Source organism: Danio aesculapii, chromosome 6, assembly GCF_903798145.1.
Source record: "Danio aesculapii chromosome 6, fDanAes4.1, whole genome shotgun sequence".
Classification (NCBI taxonomy): domain Eukaryota; kingdom Metazoa; phylum Chordata; class Actinopteri; order Cypriniformes; family Danionidae; genus Danio; species Danio aesculapii.
Genome location: NC_079440.1, coordinates 36,409,327 through 36,424,722, shown reverse-complemented (window position 1 = coordinate 36,424,722; position 15,396 = coordinate 36,409,327). Strand labels below are relative to the sequence as shown.

Below are 15,396 nucleotides of genomic sequence, written 5' to 3'. Positions count from 1 at the left end.
GCTTTCCCCCCGGAAGTCATTCTTTTGTATTTCTCCATGGCACATTAGCGTTCCGTTGATTCGTTCGTTCTTTTATTTAAACCATGGCCAACAGGACGGTAAAAGATGCCAATAGCGTACACGGAACAAACCCTCAGTATCTTGTGGAGAAGATTATTCGGACTCGTATTTATGAGTCTAAGTACTGGAAAGAGGAATGTTTTGGACTTACAGGTGAGACCGAGGAGTCTGATGCACTGCATACTGTATTTAATAAGGTGGAGCTAGAAGGAAAAATATTACTGGTATTTACACACGTCTTCGATCTACTTATGCTTTACGTTAACGTGACCTGTTTCATTATATTGTAAAGCTGACGTGTTGCTCTTTGTTGTTTATCTGCTCCACAAGTAATGTGATTTAAAACTGAGGTATTCGTATAGCAGTAATTTACAGTTTATGTACATGCCTTCAATCATTTATTGGACAAAAAGAGTTGGAATATGGGTAAAGTCAGTTTTATATTCAGACATTAGACTTCCCCATTGATAATATAATGTCAAATGATATTCTTTTAAATTCTAAATAGGGAAATCATATCAGTCAATGAGTATCAAAGCACAATATTGTTTACAGTAATTAAATAGTGCTGATGTTGTTTTGAAGTCATACTTGCATGTAATTTCAGACCAAATATTCAAAGCAGCGTGATAAACAATGTAAGGAATGCATGATTTTTTTTTATTATTATTGTAAAACTGGCTATGATACATTCGATAATTCTTTTGCAATTAATTTTCAATCATTTTTCTTGGGAAGCTTCACATACACAAGGCAAAAGTAATGTCTATTACTCCCTCCTTAATTTTTTTCTCTAAAGATTGAAAAGTATTTTATAATTCTTTGACCTCAATTACAAGAAACAAGTAGGCTATAAAAACCTCTCTAATAATGAACAAAGTAATCTGTACAATCTAATCATTTAAATATGATGGATCCCCCCCATATATATTTAATGCAGTATTTTTTATTTCATGTATGTTCTGCATCACTGTTTAATATGTTATCATATAATCTTGTATGCTTGTCGGTTACATGCTTCAATACAAAAAAATTTATAATAATATAGGGAGCATGTCATAGTTTAAAAATGAAAGAACGTGCGAATATAAAACCAATTTTACCTCCATAAAGTTGGACATTGTGCAGGAAAACGTCAAGTAAATGTACATAAAAATATAAGGACATAAAAAACAAAGAAATTTGAGTGAGTTTTCTAGAATTAACTCTCACAATGCATTCAAAATGTGTATATAAATATTACTGTATTTAAACAGAGGCGAACATGACATTAAAAGTGATGAGTTTCTATTATAAAGTTCTCCAACACATTTGGAATAATTCGATTGTTTTACCCTATACCTATTGTTTGGTTAGAACTTCTGTTTAGAAACCTATTTGTTAATTTCAAACAAATGAACTCTGAAACAAAACAAACTCTGAAAAGTAAGTAAATTAATTTTACTTTAGTAATTCTACACTTCAGTTAAGTCAAATATAGTAATTTCTTCCAAGCAGCAATGGTTTATCAATTCAATAGAAATTCATTGTTATTAACAACAATGCCAAAATGTGTAAGACATGAGATAGATATTTGTAGATATGTGTAAGACTCCATAGATATTTTAAACATGAAATGTGTAGTGCTTTTTTCTTAATGATTGTGATTTTTAGACATCATTGTACAAATCCGAAGCATTTAATGTCTTGTGCTATTAAAAAAGGACTTTTCTAATAATTTATATATAGTAGTTCAATTGTTAATAATAAGCAATGTATCTGTGCACTTCATTATTTTCTAAAAATTTATTTGTCATCATAATCTTTAATCAGATACCATAATCTTCCCTCATCCTCCTCCTCAAAACAAGTTTTCATCACTTCTGGTCACATGTAATGTCTTTAGGACAAGGCTATCAGCACGGGTCTCTTTCTGCAGAGAAAGGACAGTCTTAACTTCATTTCATACTGACTTTGCACAAGGGCTGTGCAATATTGGGAAAATCTAACATTGTGATATTTAGTTTTTCTGTGATTTATATATTGCGATTTGAATACAATTACACCAATTATTTTGAAATTATAATTAAAATTAAACAAATTAAAATTAGAGTTTAATACAATAGAGTAAAGATAAAAGTGAAATAAACAGTGCTTTTTTGTTTTCTGGGAGTTCAACAGTATTTAGCTACAGTAACTTAATAAATAAATGTAAAATAACACTCTAAATAATTCAGTATTTTAAGTCTTTATTAAATTTACAAACCGTACAGGTTCTTGTGCCTGAATACTTTAAACTCTCTTCAATGCTTTACGGTCACAGAATTAAAAAACTTTTACTCCATGCAAATGATAAACTTTTAGAAATTGTACTTAATCTATAATTCAACATATAAACTTTGCAATGCACATCCTGTGACGTGATTATTGCTGACACAAAATGCAGATTGCAATGTCAATGCTGAAACGATATATTGTGCAGCCCTAATTTGCACAGATGTGTTGCTTTTTTATTTAACTAAATAATAATTTGTATTGATGTATTTGGTAAATTCCTGTACCAAGCATCGTTTTAAGCTAAAATTTATAATCTTATTGTGTAGCTGAACTTGTTGTGGACAAAGCAATGGAGCTGAAGTTTGTTGGTGGGGTATATGGAGGAAACGTGAAGCCGACTCCATTCCTGTGTCTAACCCTAAAGATGCTGCAGATCCAGCCTGAAAAGGACATCATTGTGGAATTTATCAAGAACGAAGACTTTAAGTTAGTGTTTATTTACTGCTTTATTATTATGCAGTTTGTTGGGGAATAGAGTTTGCATTATTTAACTGCTTTTTTTTTTCTTCTCTTCAGGTATGTGCGTTTGCTTGGAGCAATGTATATGCGCCTGACTGGAACGTCTGTGGATTGCTACAAATATTTAGAACCATTATACAATGACTACAGAAAAATCAAAAGCCAGAATAGAAATGGAGGTTAGCAGTTTGCTTGAACATTTAGTAGGTGACAAGATGTAATATATCTTCACTGAAAAAGAAATTCACAAATAATGTTTTTTATTTTTTTTACACAGAGTTTGAGTTGATGCATGTGGATGAGTTCATAGATGAGCTTCTGCATGCAGAGCGTATGTGTGACATCATTCTCCCCAGACTTCAGGTTGGTTGTTTTTGTTATATATGCATACATACGCACACACAGATATAGATTTTTCTTTTAGCATATTTTCTGGAAAATAAGATAAAGTGGGTTGAGTTAGAAAAAAAAAAAAAACTGACACATTAAATTTTGTTATTTCATTAGGTCAAAAGTTACTCTAGGTAAATAAAACATAACATTTGTAAAAAAAATAATAATAATAAAAAATAAATTAAATAATTTATTTATATATACATTACATTATATATACACACACGCACATATACACTCACCGGCCACTTTATTAGGCACACCTAATAGTACTAGGTTGGACCCCCTTTTGCCTTCAGAACTGCCTTAATCTTGCGTGGTATAGATTCAACAAGGTGTACTGGAATTATTCTTCAGAGATTTTGCTCCATATTGACATGATAACATCACGCAGTTGCTGCAGATTTGTCAGCTGCACATCCATAATCTACCATTCAACCACATCCCAAAGGTGCTCTATTGGATTGAGATATTGTATTTGTGGAGGCCATTTGACTACAGTGAACTCATTGTCATGTTCAAGAAACCAGTTTCAGATTATTCGTGCTTCATGACATTGCACATTATCCTGCTGGAAGTAGCCATCAGAAGATGGGTACATTGTAGTCATAAAGGGATGGACATGGTCAGCAACAATACTCAGGTAGGCTGTGTTGTTGACACAATCCTCAATTGGTACAAATGGGCCCAAAGTGTGCCAAGAAAATATCCCTCACACCATTACACTATCACCACCAGCCTGAACCTTTGATACAAGGCTGGATGGATCCATGCTTTCATGTTGGTGATGCCAAATTGTGATCCTACCATCTGAATGTTGCAGCATAAATCAAGACTCATCAGACCAGGCAACGGTTTTCCAATTTTCTGAATAACAGAGCAAGTGTATAGAGTCAGATAAGTCATAAAATAGTGCTTTTCTGTTTATTTATTTATCATGTATTTTTTCCTCTATAGAAGAGACAAGTGTTGGAAGAAGCTGAGCTGTTGGATCCTCGTATTAGTGCCCTTGAAGAAGACCTGGATGAGGTGGAGACCAGTGAGGAGGAGGATGAGGAAGACGAGAAGGTAAAAGTGACAGTTTCTAATAATCTGTCCAAGCGAATTCTTGCACATATAATTGTTTTAATATCTTGTGCCACAGCCGGAGAGAATGCAGTCACCAGAGCCACACAGAAGAAGTTATAGAGATATGGACCGGCCTCGCAGGTCTCCATCTCCACGATACAGACGCAGCCGCTCACCCAGAAGGTCAGTGATGCTACTACTCATCCTACTGTGATTCACAATAATAATATTATTCATTACAGACTGACTTATTGGATGTTCTGATTTTTCTTTTTCATATTAGACGGAGCAGATCGCCTAAAAGACGAAGGTATGTCAGGAAATTGTAATTAGGATCTCACCGATGTAGCTTAGACTACATGATGTGCTCACATTATCACTACTAGAGATCATACAGTTCAATACATTTGTCTGATTACTCTGTTTATTCAGCCCATCACCCAGACGTGAAAGAGATCGCGATAGACACCGCAGCAAAAGTCCTCGTAGGCACCGCAGTAGATCTCGAGAGAGAAGGCATCGCTCCAAATCTCCAGGTAAACCCAGGCACTTCTCAAGTGCATAAACAAAATAAAATGCCACAATATCTTATTTTAAATATATTTTGTACATTACAAATCTGCTTATTATATTGGTATATTTTCTTCAGGTCACCACAGAAGTCACCGACATCGCAGTCATTCTAAGTCCCCAGAAAGGTAATATTTAAATAAGCCAAATTAATATAAATGACATCTTTATTGCTATCCAGTCTTTTGTGTTTTTACTCTTGCTTCATGCTATGCTTGTCTCCTTGTGTTCTAGTCGGTCAAAGAAGAGCCACAAGAGAAGTCGAAGAGGAAACGAGTGATCTCAGATTTTCTTTTTTAATAGATCTTTTTTTTTTAAACAGCCATTTCTGTTGTAAAAAAGCTTGACCTTACTCTCTGTAAATCACTGAGGCCCAATTTAGTCCTCATAATATTTTGATGCTTTTTTTTTTTTTACATGCAATTGAAATTTACAACCAGGTTATTGTTCATCCTAAATTAACTGTACTGTGCAAAATAAACTTTTGATGTATTATAGTTTCCATGTCTCATTTTAAAAAGAAAACGAGTGGAATGGTGAACAAGAAAATGTGCATTGTTATTATTTTGTTGTATGATTTCAGTGAATTTTGAAATATTATGCAGGTATGTGTGTGTATATACGTGTATGTGTATATATATGCATGTGTATATATATATATATATATATATATATATATATATATATATATATATATATATACACTCAATAACAGAACTGAATCTGAACAGCTAAAGCAAATAGACAGAATAGAAGCCATTTTTGCTGTTTTAGTAATTTGGGTCAAGGTAATTTAAGGAAAGTGGAAACATTTTTAAGATTTGTGATTGAATTTATAAATTAGACGGCCTCCTTTACCTAACTTTCTAAGTTAGTTACCCAAGTTTCAGGATAGATGGATAGATAGATAGATAGATCGATCGTCGTGGAGTTTATCTAGGATATTCTGGAACAATATTTAAGAGTTTTAGAGTAGTTATAACATTTTTCCAATGATCACTGAATTGTCAAGTAACGTACATTGTAAATAAAGGTTTAAAATTGTAAATTACACGGGGTTTTTGATTGTATACATTTATTTACCATGTAGTTTAGTCAACTATTGCTTTTTAATCAAGTATTAACCACAAATCTGTTGAATTTTTATTTATGTCACTCTTACTATGAAAGACAGTGTTTCCACGAGGAAGTTTGAATTAAAAAATGTCGACTTAATTATAATTTCTGCTCGTTTTCATTGAGACCTTTATTTTGACAGGTGTTTCTACGGACTTTGAACAGGAAATAAATACGTCGACGTTATGAAAAAAAAAATCTAATAATTTTTAATCAACCAGGTTTGTTGTGAAGAATTTTCCTTATCCTACTCACACAAAGTAAGTATCTGAACAAATACTATATAAACTGTCCTCCACACACACAAAACAATCATTGTTGTGAAGCGCCACATGGGACGCTAGTTGACCTGATTTAACAGAGAAATGCAGCATATTCAGCGCGCTCTCCGACTCTTCATTCATTCGCACAACTTTTACTGTCGAAGAATGGTACGTTATCCAGCTGACTGAATGATTCCTGCATCTAACTAGATAATCTACAGACTGTTGAAGAATAACGACTGGGGGTGTGATAATAATGCAGTTAAGCTATACTTGAACTGATTTGACCAAACGTAAATGCTGTCTAATTTTATAAAGCTGGCTATTTAGGATATACTGTATCCAAAAAGGCAGTGCAAGGAGTTTTACAGTGTTTACATCCTGCTAGAGCTGCTGTGGAAGTCAGCTGACGAGTCAGCAGGTTACACTTCCTTTCATTTACATCCTAAATTTCAGCTCTGGACAGTTTGCATTCATTAGCCTTACATTTTATGCAACCTTTCTGTTAGTGGTTCGTTTTCCTAGTTCATAGATTAAACCACACATTTTATATCGTACTGGCTATTACATTGCTTCTGTAGGTACAATATTCATATTTGTTCATTCTTCTCTGAAGGCAAACAGGATGAGTATGAATGACTTTGCTGTCCTGAGCACTGGACGAAAGATGCCCCTTCTGGGACTTGGAACATGGAAGAGTGAACCTGGAAAAGTGAGTTTATTTCAATTCTTTCTTTTTCTTTAAGCCTGTCAGTTCAGAAATATGACAGAATTTGGATGTACAGTATACAGTCTTTTGAGAATTCACTTTCGCCAATTGGTGAAGTTTTTTCCTCGCCGCTGTTGCCACTGGCTTGCATGGTTCGGGATCTGTAGAGCTGCACATCGATGGATTTGCTCTGTCTTCAGTGTTTGAACTCTCAGTAGTGATTAATAAACCACACTGAACTGAGCTAAACTGAACTGAACTCAAACACTGAAAACTGAACTACACTGTTTCAATTGACTATAATCTTCTATGTGAAGCTGCTTTGACAATCTACATTGTAAAAGCGCTATACAAATAAAGGTGAATTGAATTGAAAAATTAGGAAGAAGTATAATGTTTCAATTTATCCCCTTTTAATAATTATATTTTGCAATAATTATTGAGTCTGCTTTGTGGAACTTGAAGAAGCATTTTGCATAAATATGTTATTTATTGCAGGTAAAACAGGCAGTTATCTGGGCATTGGAATCTGGCTATCGACACATTGATTGTGCTCCTATTTATGCAAATGAGCCAGAGATTGGTGAAGCCTTCCAGGAAACGATGGGACCCGATAAAGTATGTCACTGCATATGGATTGCATATGTGAAATATACGCCAACACGCATGTAGTGCTTAGCATATATAAGTACACCCCTCACAAATCTCTCTTTTAAATTCATATTTTTAATAGGAAGCTATACAAAATTATATTTGTGCATATACATTAGATTAGTCAGTACTGGAGCTTATCTAACAAAATATCTTACGATAACGGTCCAAAAACTAGGACACCCAAATTTACATGTTATAGAGAAATATTAAATACTAATTTTAAAAAGAGGAAAAATCAAGAGAAGCAAAAAAAATTGAACACATGGTTTCCGCTGGTCTTAAAGTATTAAAAGTTGATAAATCAATGTAGAGAAGTTGATAAGTATTAAAAACTTCAACGCTATTTTGCAAGGTATTCAATTTTATATAATTTTTGATTATACAATGTATGGCTGGTCTAAAGTTTGCCTGAATTAAACCTGCGAATATCAGGATGCTGTGTAGTATATGAAGTCAATGAAATCCTGCTAGATTTTACATCATGCTGCTTTGTTTACTGCAGTAACCAAGGCAACACCATTATTTCTGCAGTTCTATAGGCGCCAACTGGCTGAATTAGCTAGATTTAATAGATTTTTATTCAACATATGAATAATGTTTTAACTTTGGATTAATCTTTTACATTAATATTTAGTAAATATACTGTAAGATAAAATCTCCCCTGTGTTTTCGGTTCAAAAGTGGTTATAAGGTCTTAAAATGTATGGAAAGTGTCTTAAAAGAGATCTTAAAAGGTATTGAATTTCACTCTGATTCTTTTATATACTCTGGAACAATTTAGTTGAAATTGTGCAGGTTGTTTCTAAATATGTAAGTATGTTCAATTTCTAAATATGTTTGGTGACTAAAATATTATTTAAATAAATATATCTGTTTAATAAATCAGTTTTGGTTAAATGCACCAAAATACATTGCCTTATTCACTGAGAAATTGAGAAAAATATTCATTGTCAAAATGTGGTCTACTTAATTATGCTGAGCACTAAATATAAAGGAGCAGCGAGTGCATCACGACCTCTTTCCTCTTTCAGGGCGTGAGGCGAGAGGATGTGTTTGTGACCTCCAAACTGTGGAACACAAAGCACCACCCAGATGACGTGGAGCCGTCTCTATTAAAAACTCTGAAAGACCTGAAGCTGGAGTACCTGGACCTCTACCTCATCCACTGGCCATATGCCTTCCAGTAAGCTCCCAGTTCTACTCATAATTAATATCACTTTTTATTCTTCATCATTTTTTTGAGCTCAAAACGATAGCTAGCATACACTTTTCCCATTATTTACAGAAGAAACCCACTTAAACGTAATTAGGTGTAATAAAAGTTTATATATTTTAAAAGTCTAGGTAAATTTAGAAGAAGAATCATTTGATGACATATTGAAAGGACCATAATAGAGCCCCAAAAATACTAATTAATTGTCATTTTTAAATTTATCTTTCAAACCACTAGGATTTTATCATTTATCAGCATGTTGTTTTCTAATCATTTAACATATAATGACATTTAACAAACATCAGTTAAAAAAAGATTTATGTGAGATAGACTTTATACTAGTCTTTATACTCTAACTTTTATACTAGTTGTTATAGCTAGACTTCTTTCTATGATATCTAGTCTATATTAGGCATGGGTCGGTATAAGATTCTGACGGTATGATAACCTTGGATAAAAAAATTTCACAGTATTGTGTTTACTGCTCTAAAATATATTCTTTTTAAATGCCTGTATAACATAATATATTTTATTTTGAGAAATATTTAACATATTTTGGGGCAGTAAACATGTCAGGCTAAATAATTCATATGATTAATTAGCTTCTATCTTCATTAGTTTCTAAACACTGATTTCTTTACAATATAAACTGCATTTTTGGAGATCTTTTCTGCTAGAGATACTGTTGTCCTAAAAAAACAAAACAATCTTACATATACCAAAGGAACGGTATAGCAGAAAATTTTGGTAGTTTTAAAACTTTGACTTTCATAAACCACGGTAAACCTTGAAATCGGTTATCATCCCATGCCTAGTCCATATGCTAGTGTTTAAATAGATTGTCTTGTTTATTGGCTAACATATTATCATTTGTCCTCTTGCTTATTGTTTTAAGAAGATGAAATATAATTTTTTTTTTTTGTGATTAAATTTTTATTCTTGCAAATAGCATTTTACAGCAACCCACAAAACAATCCCCAAATAAACAATCAACATCTGAAAAAAAGAAATTAAATACATTTAAAATAAAATTAAATAATAAATAATAATAATAATAATATATAAAATAATTACAAATACAGAAAAAAATACATATATACACATATACATTCACTCAATCCACATCTAAGTTTTTAAGTCATTAAAGAATGCAATAAATTGTTGCCATTTTTTTCAAAAAACTGTTCTGCCCTATCTCTGATATTGTATTTAATTTTTTCAAGTTTTAAAAAGACCAAATCTTTGAGCCACAATGAAATAGAGGAGGGTTTTGGGGAGGTCCAAGACAACAGTATTCTGCGCCGAGCGAGAAGAGATGCAAAAGCCACAATGTCAACGTGTCTCTGTTATAAAGGTTGACACTGAGAGGGAACACCAAAGATAGCGATCAAAGGGCAAACAGCTAACTTGACCCCCAGAATATCAAAAACCCCTTTAAAGAATGTAATCCAATAGTTTTTCAACTTGGGACAAAATACAAACATGACTAAGGTTACATGGTGGAAGTTTATCTGAAACATTGGGGTATATTTTAGAAAGTTTGGCCTTTGAGAGATGAGCTCTGTGAATTGTTTTCAATTGCATAAAACTGAGTCTAGCGCACGAAGTGGAGGTGCACACATTGTCTAATACTGCACTCCAGTAGTCATCTTCAAACTCTAAGGCCCAGTCCCAATTCTATTTTTGAACCCATACCTTCTCCTTCCTCTTGGCCCTTGAAACAGAGTATGAAGGGGAAGAGCTTCAAAATTTACCCCCAAGAAATGGGACACCACTACACTACCTGCACACGTCATCATATGTCATCACAATCTCTTGTTCATATGAGATCAGAAGATGGCGACTTCTGTAGTGATTCCAGTTGTGTTATTTTTTGGTATTTATCTGCAGGAAATCACCGAAGGCATAAATCATGTTATCATAACGATATAATGTGGCAATAAAATCGTAACTGTACTGTGTATTTACACCGTGGCTATATTCATTTATGTAAACACACAAAAAAAACTACATTAACATTATAGCAGACACTGTAAAAAGCTCATTCCCAGCTTCTAGACTTTTCTGACAGGGTATTCCAGTGTCATCAAGTGTCAGAATATTTTGGAACTGCTATACAGAAGTTATTATTAGGGATGTAGATAGCGAAATTTAGTGGGGGGGGGGGGGGTTACGTTTTAAAACAAGGGGTAAAGGGAACGACTAAGGGGTAGAATTAGGATGGAATTAGGATTTGGCCTAGTCAAGTTCCTCTACCCAGGCCCTGATAGCTTTAATGTTAATAAAGTAGTTTAAAGGGACAGTCACATTTTTAGGAACCATTAGAAATTTCTTGAAGAATGCTAGTGAACAACAAGTTTCATATCCCATTGACTGTATGGTCAAGTATTGCAATGCTAGTCAACGGGAACAAATTGCTCGGTGATCGGCGTTCTTCAAATCAACTTTCATTTTTGTGTTTAGAGGAAGAAGCAAAGTCATACAGGTTTTAACTATAAAATGATTACAGAATTTTCACTTCTGGGTGAACTGTCCATGTATTGTCCTCAGCCTTTTTTCAGATATCAGTGTTTTTATCCTCTTACTTTTGTCCAGACGAGGCGATACCCCTTTTCCAAGAAAGGAAGATGGAACCTTGCTGTATGATGACGTAGACTACAAACTGACATGGGCTGCAATGGAAAAACTTGTGGGAAAGGGTCTTGTCAGAGCAATTGGACTCTCAAACTTCAACAGTAGGCAAATCGATGACATCTTATCAGTTGCAAGCATCAAACCCACAGTTTTACAGGTATAAAGAGAATCACTTCCTAATGTATTTGGTCTAATAAATTAGTAACAATAGTACCTTGCAGGTGGAGTCCCATCCATACCTTGCACAGGTTGAGCTGTTGTCTCACTGCCGGGATCGAGGTCTGGTAATGACCGCCTACAGTCCGCTAGGATCTCCTGACCGTGCCTGGAAGCATCCAGATGAGCCTGTGCTGTTGGAGGAACCAGCTATTGCTGCGCTAGCCAAGAAATACAACAAGACCCCAGCACAAATTATCATCAGGTAAATGTGTGCTTTTGTATTTGCTTTTCTCCACTGATTATTATGTCACACTGTTTCTTCATTGATGTTTTGGCAGGTGGCAAACTCAACGAGGAGTAGTGACTATCCCAAAGAGCATCACACAGTCTCGGATTAAAGAGAATATCCAGGTTTCTGCAAGCTTCTCTATAGTGTTGTATTATGTGGAGGGTTTATAATCGCATATCATGACAATGCAATGCATTTACATACAGGTGTTTGATTTTACTCTTGAAACTGAAGAAATGAGTCAGGTGACAGCTTTACACAGAGGCTGGCGTTACATTGTGCCAACTATTACTGTAAGTTACATTTAATTGTATGCCACAAAATAACATACAATCCTTCATTGCAAGTAACTTAGAGCAGGGGTGTCCAAACTCGGTCCTGGAGGGCCGGTGTCCTGCAGATTTTAGCTCCAACTTTCCTCAACACACCTGCACGGATGTTTCTAGAAAGCCTAGTAAGTGCTTGATTAGCTAGCCCAGGTGTGTCCGATTGGGGTTGGAACTAAACTTTGCAGGACACCGGCCCTCCAGGACCGAGCTTGGACATGCCTGACTTAGAGGTTACCTTAAAGGTGCAGTATGTAAGTTTGACACCCAGTGGTTGAACTAGGTATTGCATTTCTGTATCAAAACAAACGCAAGAGCAGGTTGCCAGATTGAGGACTAGCAGGAGCAAGTCTAACGATCGAGCCTAAATAAAAGCAGTGGAACGCGATAGAAGGAATATTTTCCTATTAAAAGGAGTTTTAATCCTAACCAACACCTTAAGTTGATATATAAGAAACGGCTTCCGTTTCTTGCAGCTGAACAACAGAAAACTGGCAATGATCACCTCAGGTACACCTCATGTGCTTTATTCAGTGTTAAATGCTAACAATGTGAGTTTGAATGCCATTTTACTGGACATTTATTGCCATACTACTGAAAGCAGCAGCAGATAGCTCACCTCAGATCTTGAAAATAAAATAAACAATTTGAAATTTAACTTTAGACTCAAAACCAACACATATCAGTGATTCAGCATGTAAATTATAATGATAAAAAGGTTTAATATGTATTAATATAATTAATGTATTAATTTGCACATAACAGCTTCTCATATAACATTGTATATAGTAATAAACATGTACATACACTTGTCAATCTGTATATTTGCACTCACTACTTGCTTCTATTTTTTTTAAATATATTTATTATCTGTTTTTTGTCCTGTCTCTGTAATGCTGTTGCACTGTAGAAGCTCTGTCACGAAAACAAATTCCTAGTATGTGTGAACATACCTGGCAATAAAGCTCTTTCTGATTCTGATTCTGAATTAGATCATAAACCTTACCGTTTTGTGAGTGAGTGTATGTTCTGTGCTTCTGAATGGCTGTATTAAAATTTGTACAGTGTTTCATCTGGTGCAAACAGCCAAATCGCTTATCACTGCAAATCTCGCCATGTAGCGTGTTGTTAGGACACGCGGTTACAATGTAACCTGCTCGCCTAATGTTTACACTCATAATATTTATATTATTTGCTAACTAATAACCTCATGTGGAACTCTAAATCTCTGTCTCATTTCTTAGTCTGCTACTGTCCACATAAGGTCGAATTTCGATTACAGACGCGTGCTTTGAGAGCTTTTCTGAATGAATGAAATATGCAGTCTTCCAACAAGGCAGCCCGTGGTCCTGAAATATAATCGGTTAAACTGGCATTGGACGGGATAGAGACGAAAACAAAGACAGCCTTCTGACACGGAAAACACATTTTCAAGGCAGAATAACTGACTTCAGCATTGTTTTTCAGATAAACAAGTGCGTTTACGTAGCATGTTTCTTAAATATCTGTAAACATTTTATGGTATTTTTATGCTTTAAAACAGGGGTGTCCAAACTCGGTCCTGGAGGGCCGGTGTCCTGGACGGTTTAGCTCCAACCCTAATCAAACACACCTGAACCAGCTAATCAAGCTCTTACTAGGTATACTAGGAACTTCCTGGCAGGTATGTTAAAGCAAGTTAGAGCTAAACTGTGCAGGACACCGGCCCTCCAGGACCGAGTTTGGACACCCCTGCTTTAGAAGAGTCAAAAACTTTCATACAGCACCTTTAAATGTATATCTGATATTGTGTTTCAACCAAAAAAAAACACAGTCCAAATGAAGTGAGATGTAGGAATGTTTTTGTATCTGTTTTCAAATTGAGTGTTTTTGTGTCTGTTTATTATTTGTAGGTTGATGGTAAATCTGTACCCCGTGATGCAGGACATCCTCACTACCCGTTTAATGATCCCTATTAATACACACTTCCACAAGATTCTGTGCCTTGGAACCAGCGTTCATTAACTTCTCTGTGTACTTATAAATACAATAAACATTTTGTTATATACTGAAATGTGGGCTTTTTTTGCTTGGAAGTGAACTTTATGAACAAGGGGTTATATTTATTCATTTTCGTTCGGCTTAGTCCCTTTATTTATCTGGAGTCGCCACAGCAGAATGAACCGCCAACTTATCCAGGATATGTTTTGCACAGCGAATACCCTCACACGTATTCACACACATACACTATGGCCAATTTAGTTTATTCAGTTCACCTATAGCACATGTCTTTGGACTGTGATGGAAACCGGAGCACCTGGAGGAAACCCACGCGAACAGGGAGAACATGCAAACTCCACACAGAAATGCCAACTGACCCAGCTGGGACTCAAACCAGCGACTTACTTGCTGTGAGATGACAGTGCTAACCACTGAGCCACCGTGTTGCCTCATAGGGTTATATAAGAAGGATAAATGGTCAATTGTATGAAACCTGTAAAGGATATATCTGGATTGTTACCCCTAAAAATAGAAATAAATATATTATTATATTAAATACATTTTTAAATATGTGAAGGTATGCAGAATCTTGTAACTGACATGAAAATCGCATTTTTATCACTGTTTTGTTTAATATAAATGCAGTTATTATACACCATGGTCATTAGTTAAACTGTCATGGGCTTTAAAATGCAAATGTTTGATTTAAAGTAATTGTTTTACTGAGAACAACGATAATCCAAAAGTTAAAAAAAAATATTAAGACAAAACACTCATTTTGTACATGACAGATTTTTTTATTTTTGAGTTTTTGTTTTTCTAAAATGTGGATTGCACAAATCTTTAGAAAACATCCTGAAATGTACTATATATATATATTTATATATATATATATATATATATATATATATATTTTTTTTTTTTTTTTTTTTAACTCACCATCATGCCATGAGAGCATGTCACTTATTGTGTGCTGATGTCTCAGTTTCCAATTATGTAAAGCAAATGGAAACTATCTTGTAGTTTTATTGGCTAAAGCAGATGTCATGTGACATTACTAAGATTTCATTTTATTGGTTAAATATCAATATATATATATATTTTTTTATTGAAGCATATAACTGACAAGCATACAGGATTATATGATAACATATTTAACAGTAATACAAAACATAGTGATGCAGAAT

General features: G+C 34.5%; 2 protein-coding genes across 3 annotated transcripts; both read left to right on the top strand.

Annotated features, from left to right (window-relative positions):
- The first annotated feature begins 21 nt into the window (after positions 1 to 21).
- Positions 22 to 5,363, top strand: prpf38a (pre-mRNA processing factor 38A). Its single transcript, XM_056459082.1, has 10 exons — positions 22 to 213; positions 2,643 to 2,802; positions 2,893 to 3,014; positions 3,113 to 3,198; positions 4,186 to 4,296; positions 4,373 to 4,479; positions 4,580 to 4,606; positions 4,729 to 4,832; positions 4,946 to 4,994; positions 5,101 to 5,363. The coding sequence occupies exons 1-10, from the start codon at positions 84 to 86 to the stop codon at positions 5,144 to 5,146; spliced, it is 942 nt and encodes a 313-aa protein (XP_056315057.1). The 5' UTR covers positions 22 to 83; the 3' UTR covers positions 5,147 to 5,363.
- Positions 5,364 to 6,134: 771 nt separating this feature from the next.
- On the top strand, positions 6,135 to 14,282 carry akr1a1b (aldo-keto reductase family 1, member A1b (aldehyde reductase)). 2 transcript variants are annotated; one of them, XM_056460097.1, is made up of 9 exons: positions 6,135 to 6,242; positions 6,862 to 6,957; positions 7,453 to 7,572; positions 8,640 to 8,791; positions 11,417 to 11,612; positions 11,677 to 11,876; positions 11,953 to 12,025; positions 12,110 to 12,196; positions 14,122 to 14,282. In XM_056460097.1, exons 2-9 carry the CDS (start codon positions 6,871 to 6,873, stop codon positions 14,185 to 14,187), a joined length of 981 nt encoding a protein of 326 aa, XP_056316072.1. In that variant the 5' UTR covers positions 6,135 to 6,242; positions 6,862 to 6,870; the 3' UTR covers positions 14,188 to 14,282. The 2 variants fall into 2 exon arrangements, with proteins under 2 accessions (XP_056316072.1, XP_056316071.1); XM_056460096.1 differs by lacking the exon at positions 6,135 to 6,242 and adding an exon at positions 6,316 to 6,413.
- Positions 14,283 to 15,396: the final 1,114 nt, after the last annotated feature.

Coding starts and splice junctions, on each gene's coding strand:
- prpf38a (XM_056459082.1), top strand. CDS start 84: ATGGCCAACAGGACGGTAAAAGATGCCAATAGCGTACACGGAACAAAC. Junction 3,015..3,112: donor AAGCCAGAATAGAAATGGAG/GTTAGCAGTTTG, acceptor TTTTTTACACAG/AGTTTGAGTTGATGCATGTG. Junction 3,199..4,185: donor TCATTCTCCCCAGACTTCAG/GTTGGTTGTTTT, acceptor TTTCCTCTATAG/AAGAGACAAGTGTTGGAAGA.
- akr1a1b (XM_056460096.1), top strand. CDS start 6,348: ATGCAGCATATTCAGCGCGCTCTCCGACTCTTCATTCATTCGCACAAC. Junction 7,573..8,639: donor AAACGATGGGACCCGATAAA/GTATGTCACTGC, acceptor TTCCTCTTTCAG/GGCGTGAGGCGAGAGGATGT. Junction 11,877..11,952: donor CCAGCACAAATTATCATCAG/GTAAATGTGTGC, acceptor ATGTTTTGGCAG/GTGGCAAACTCAACGAGGAG.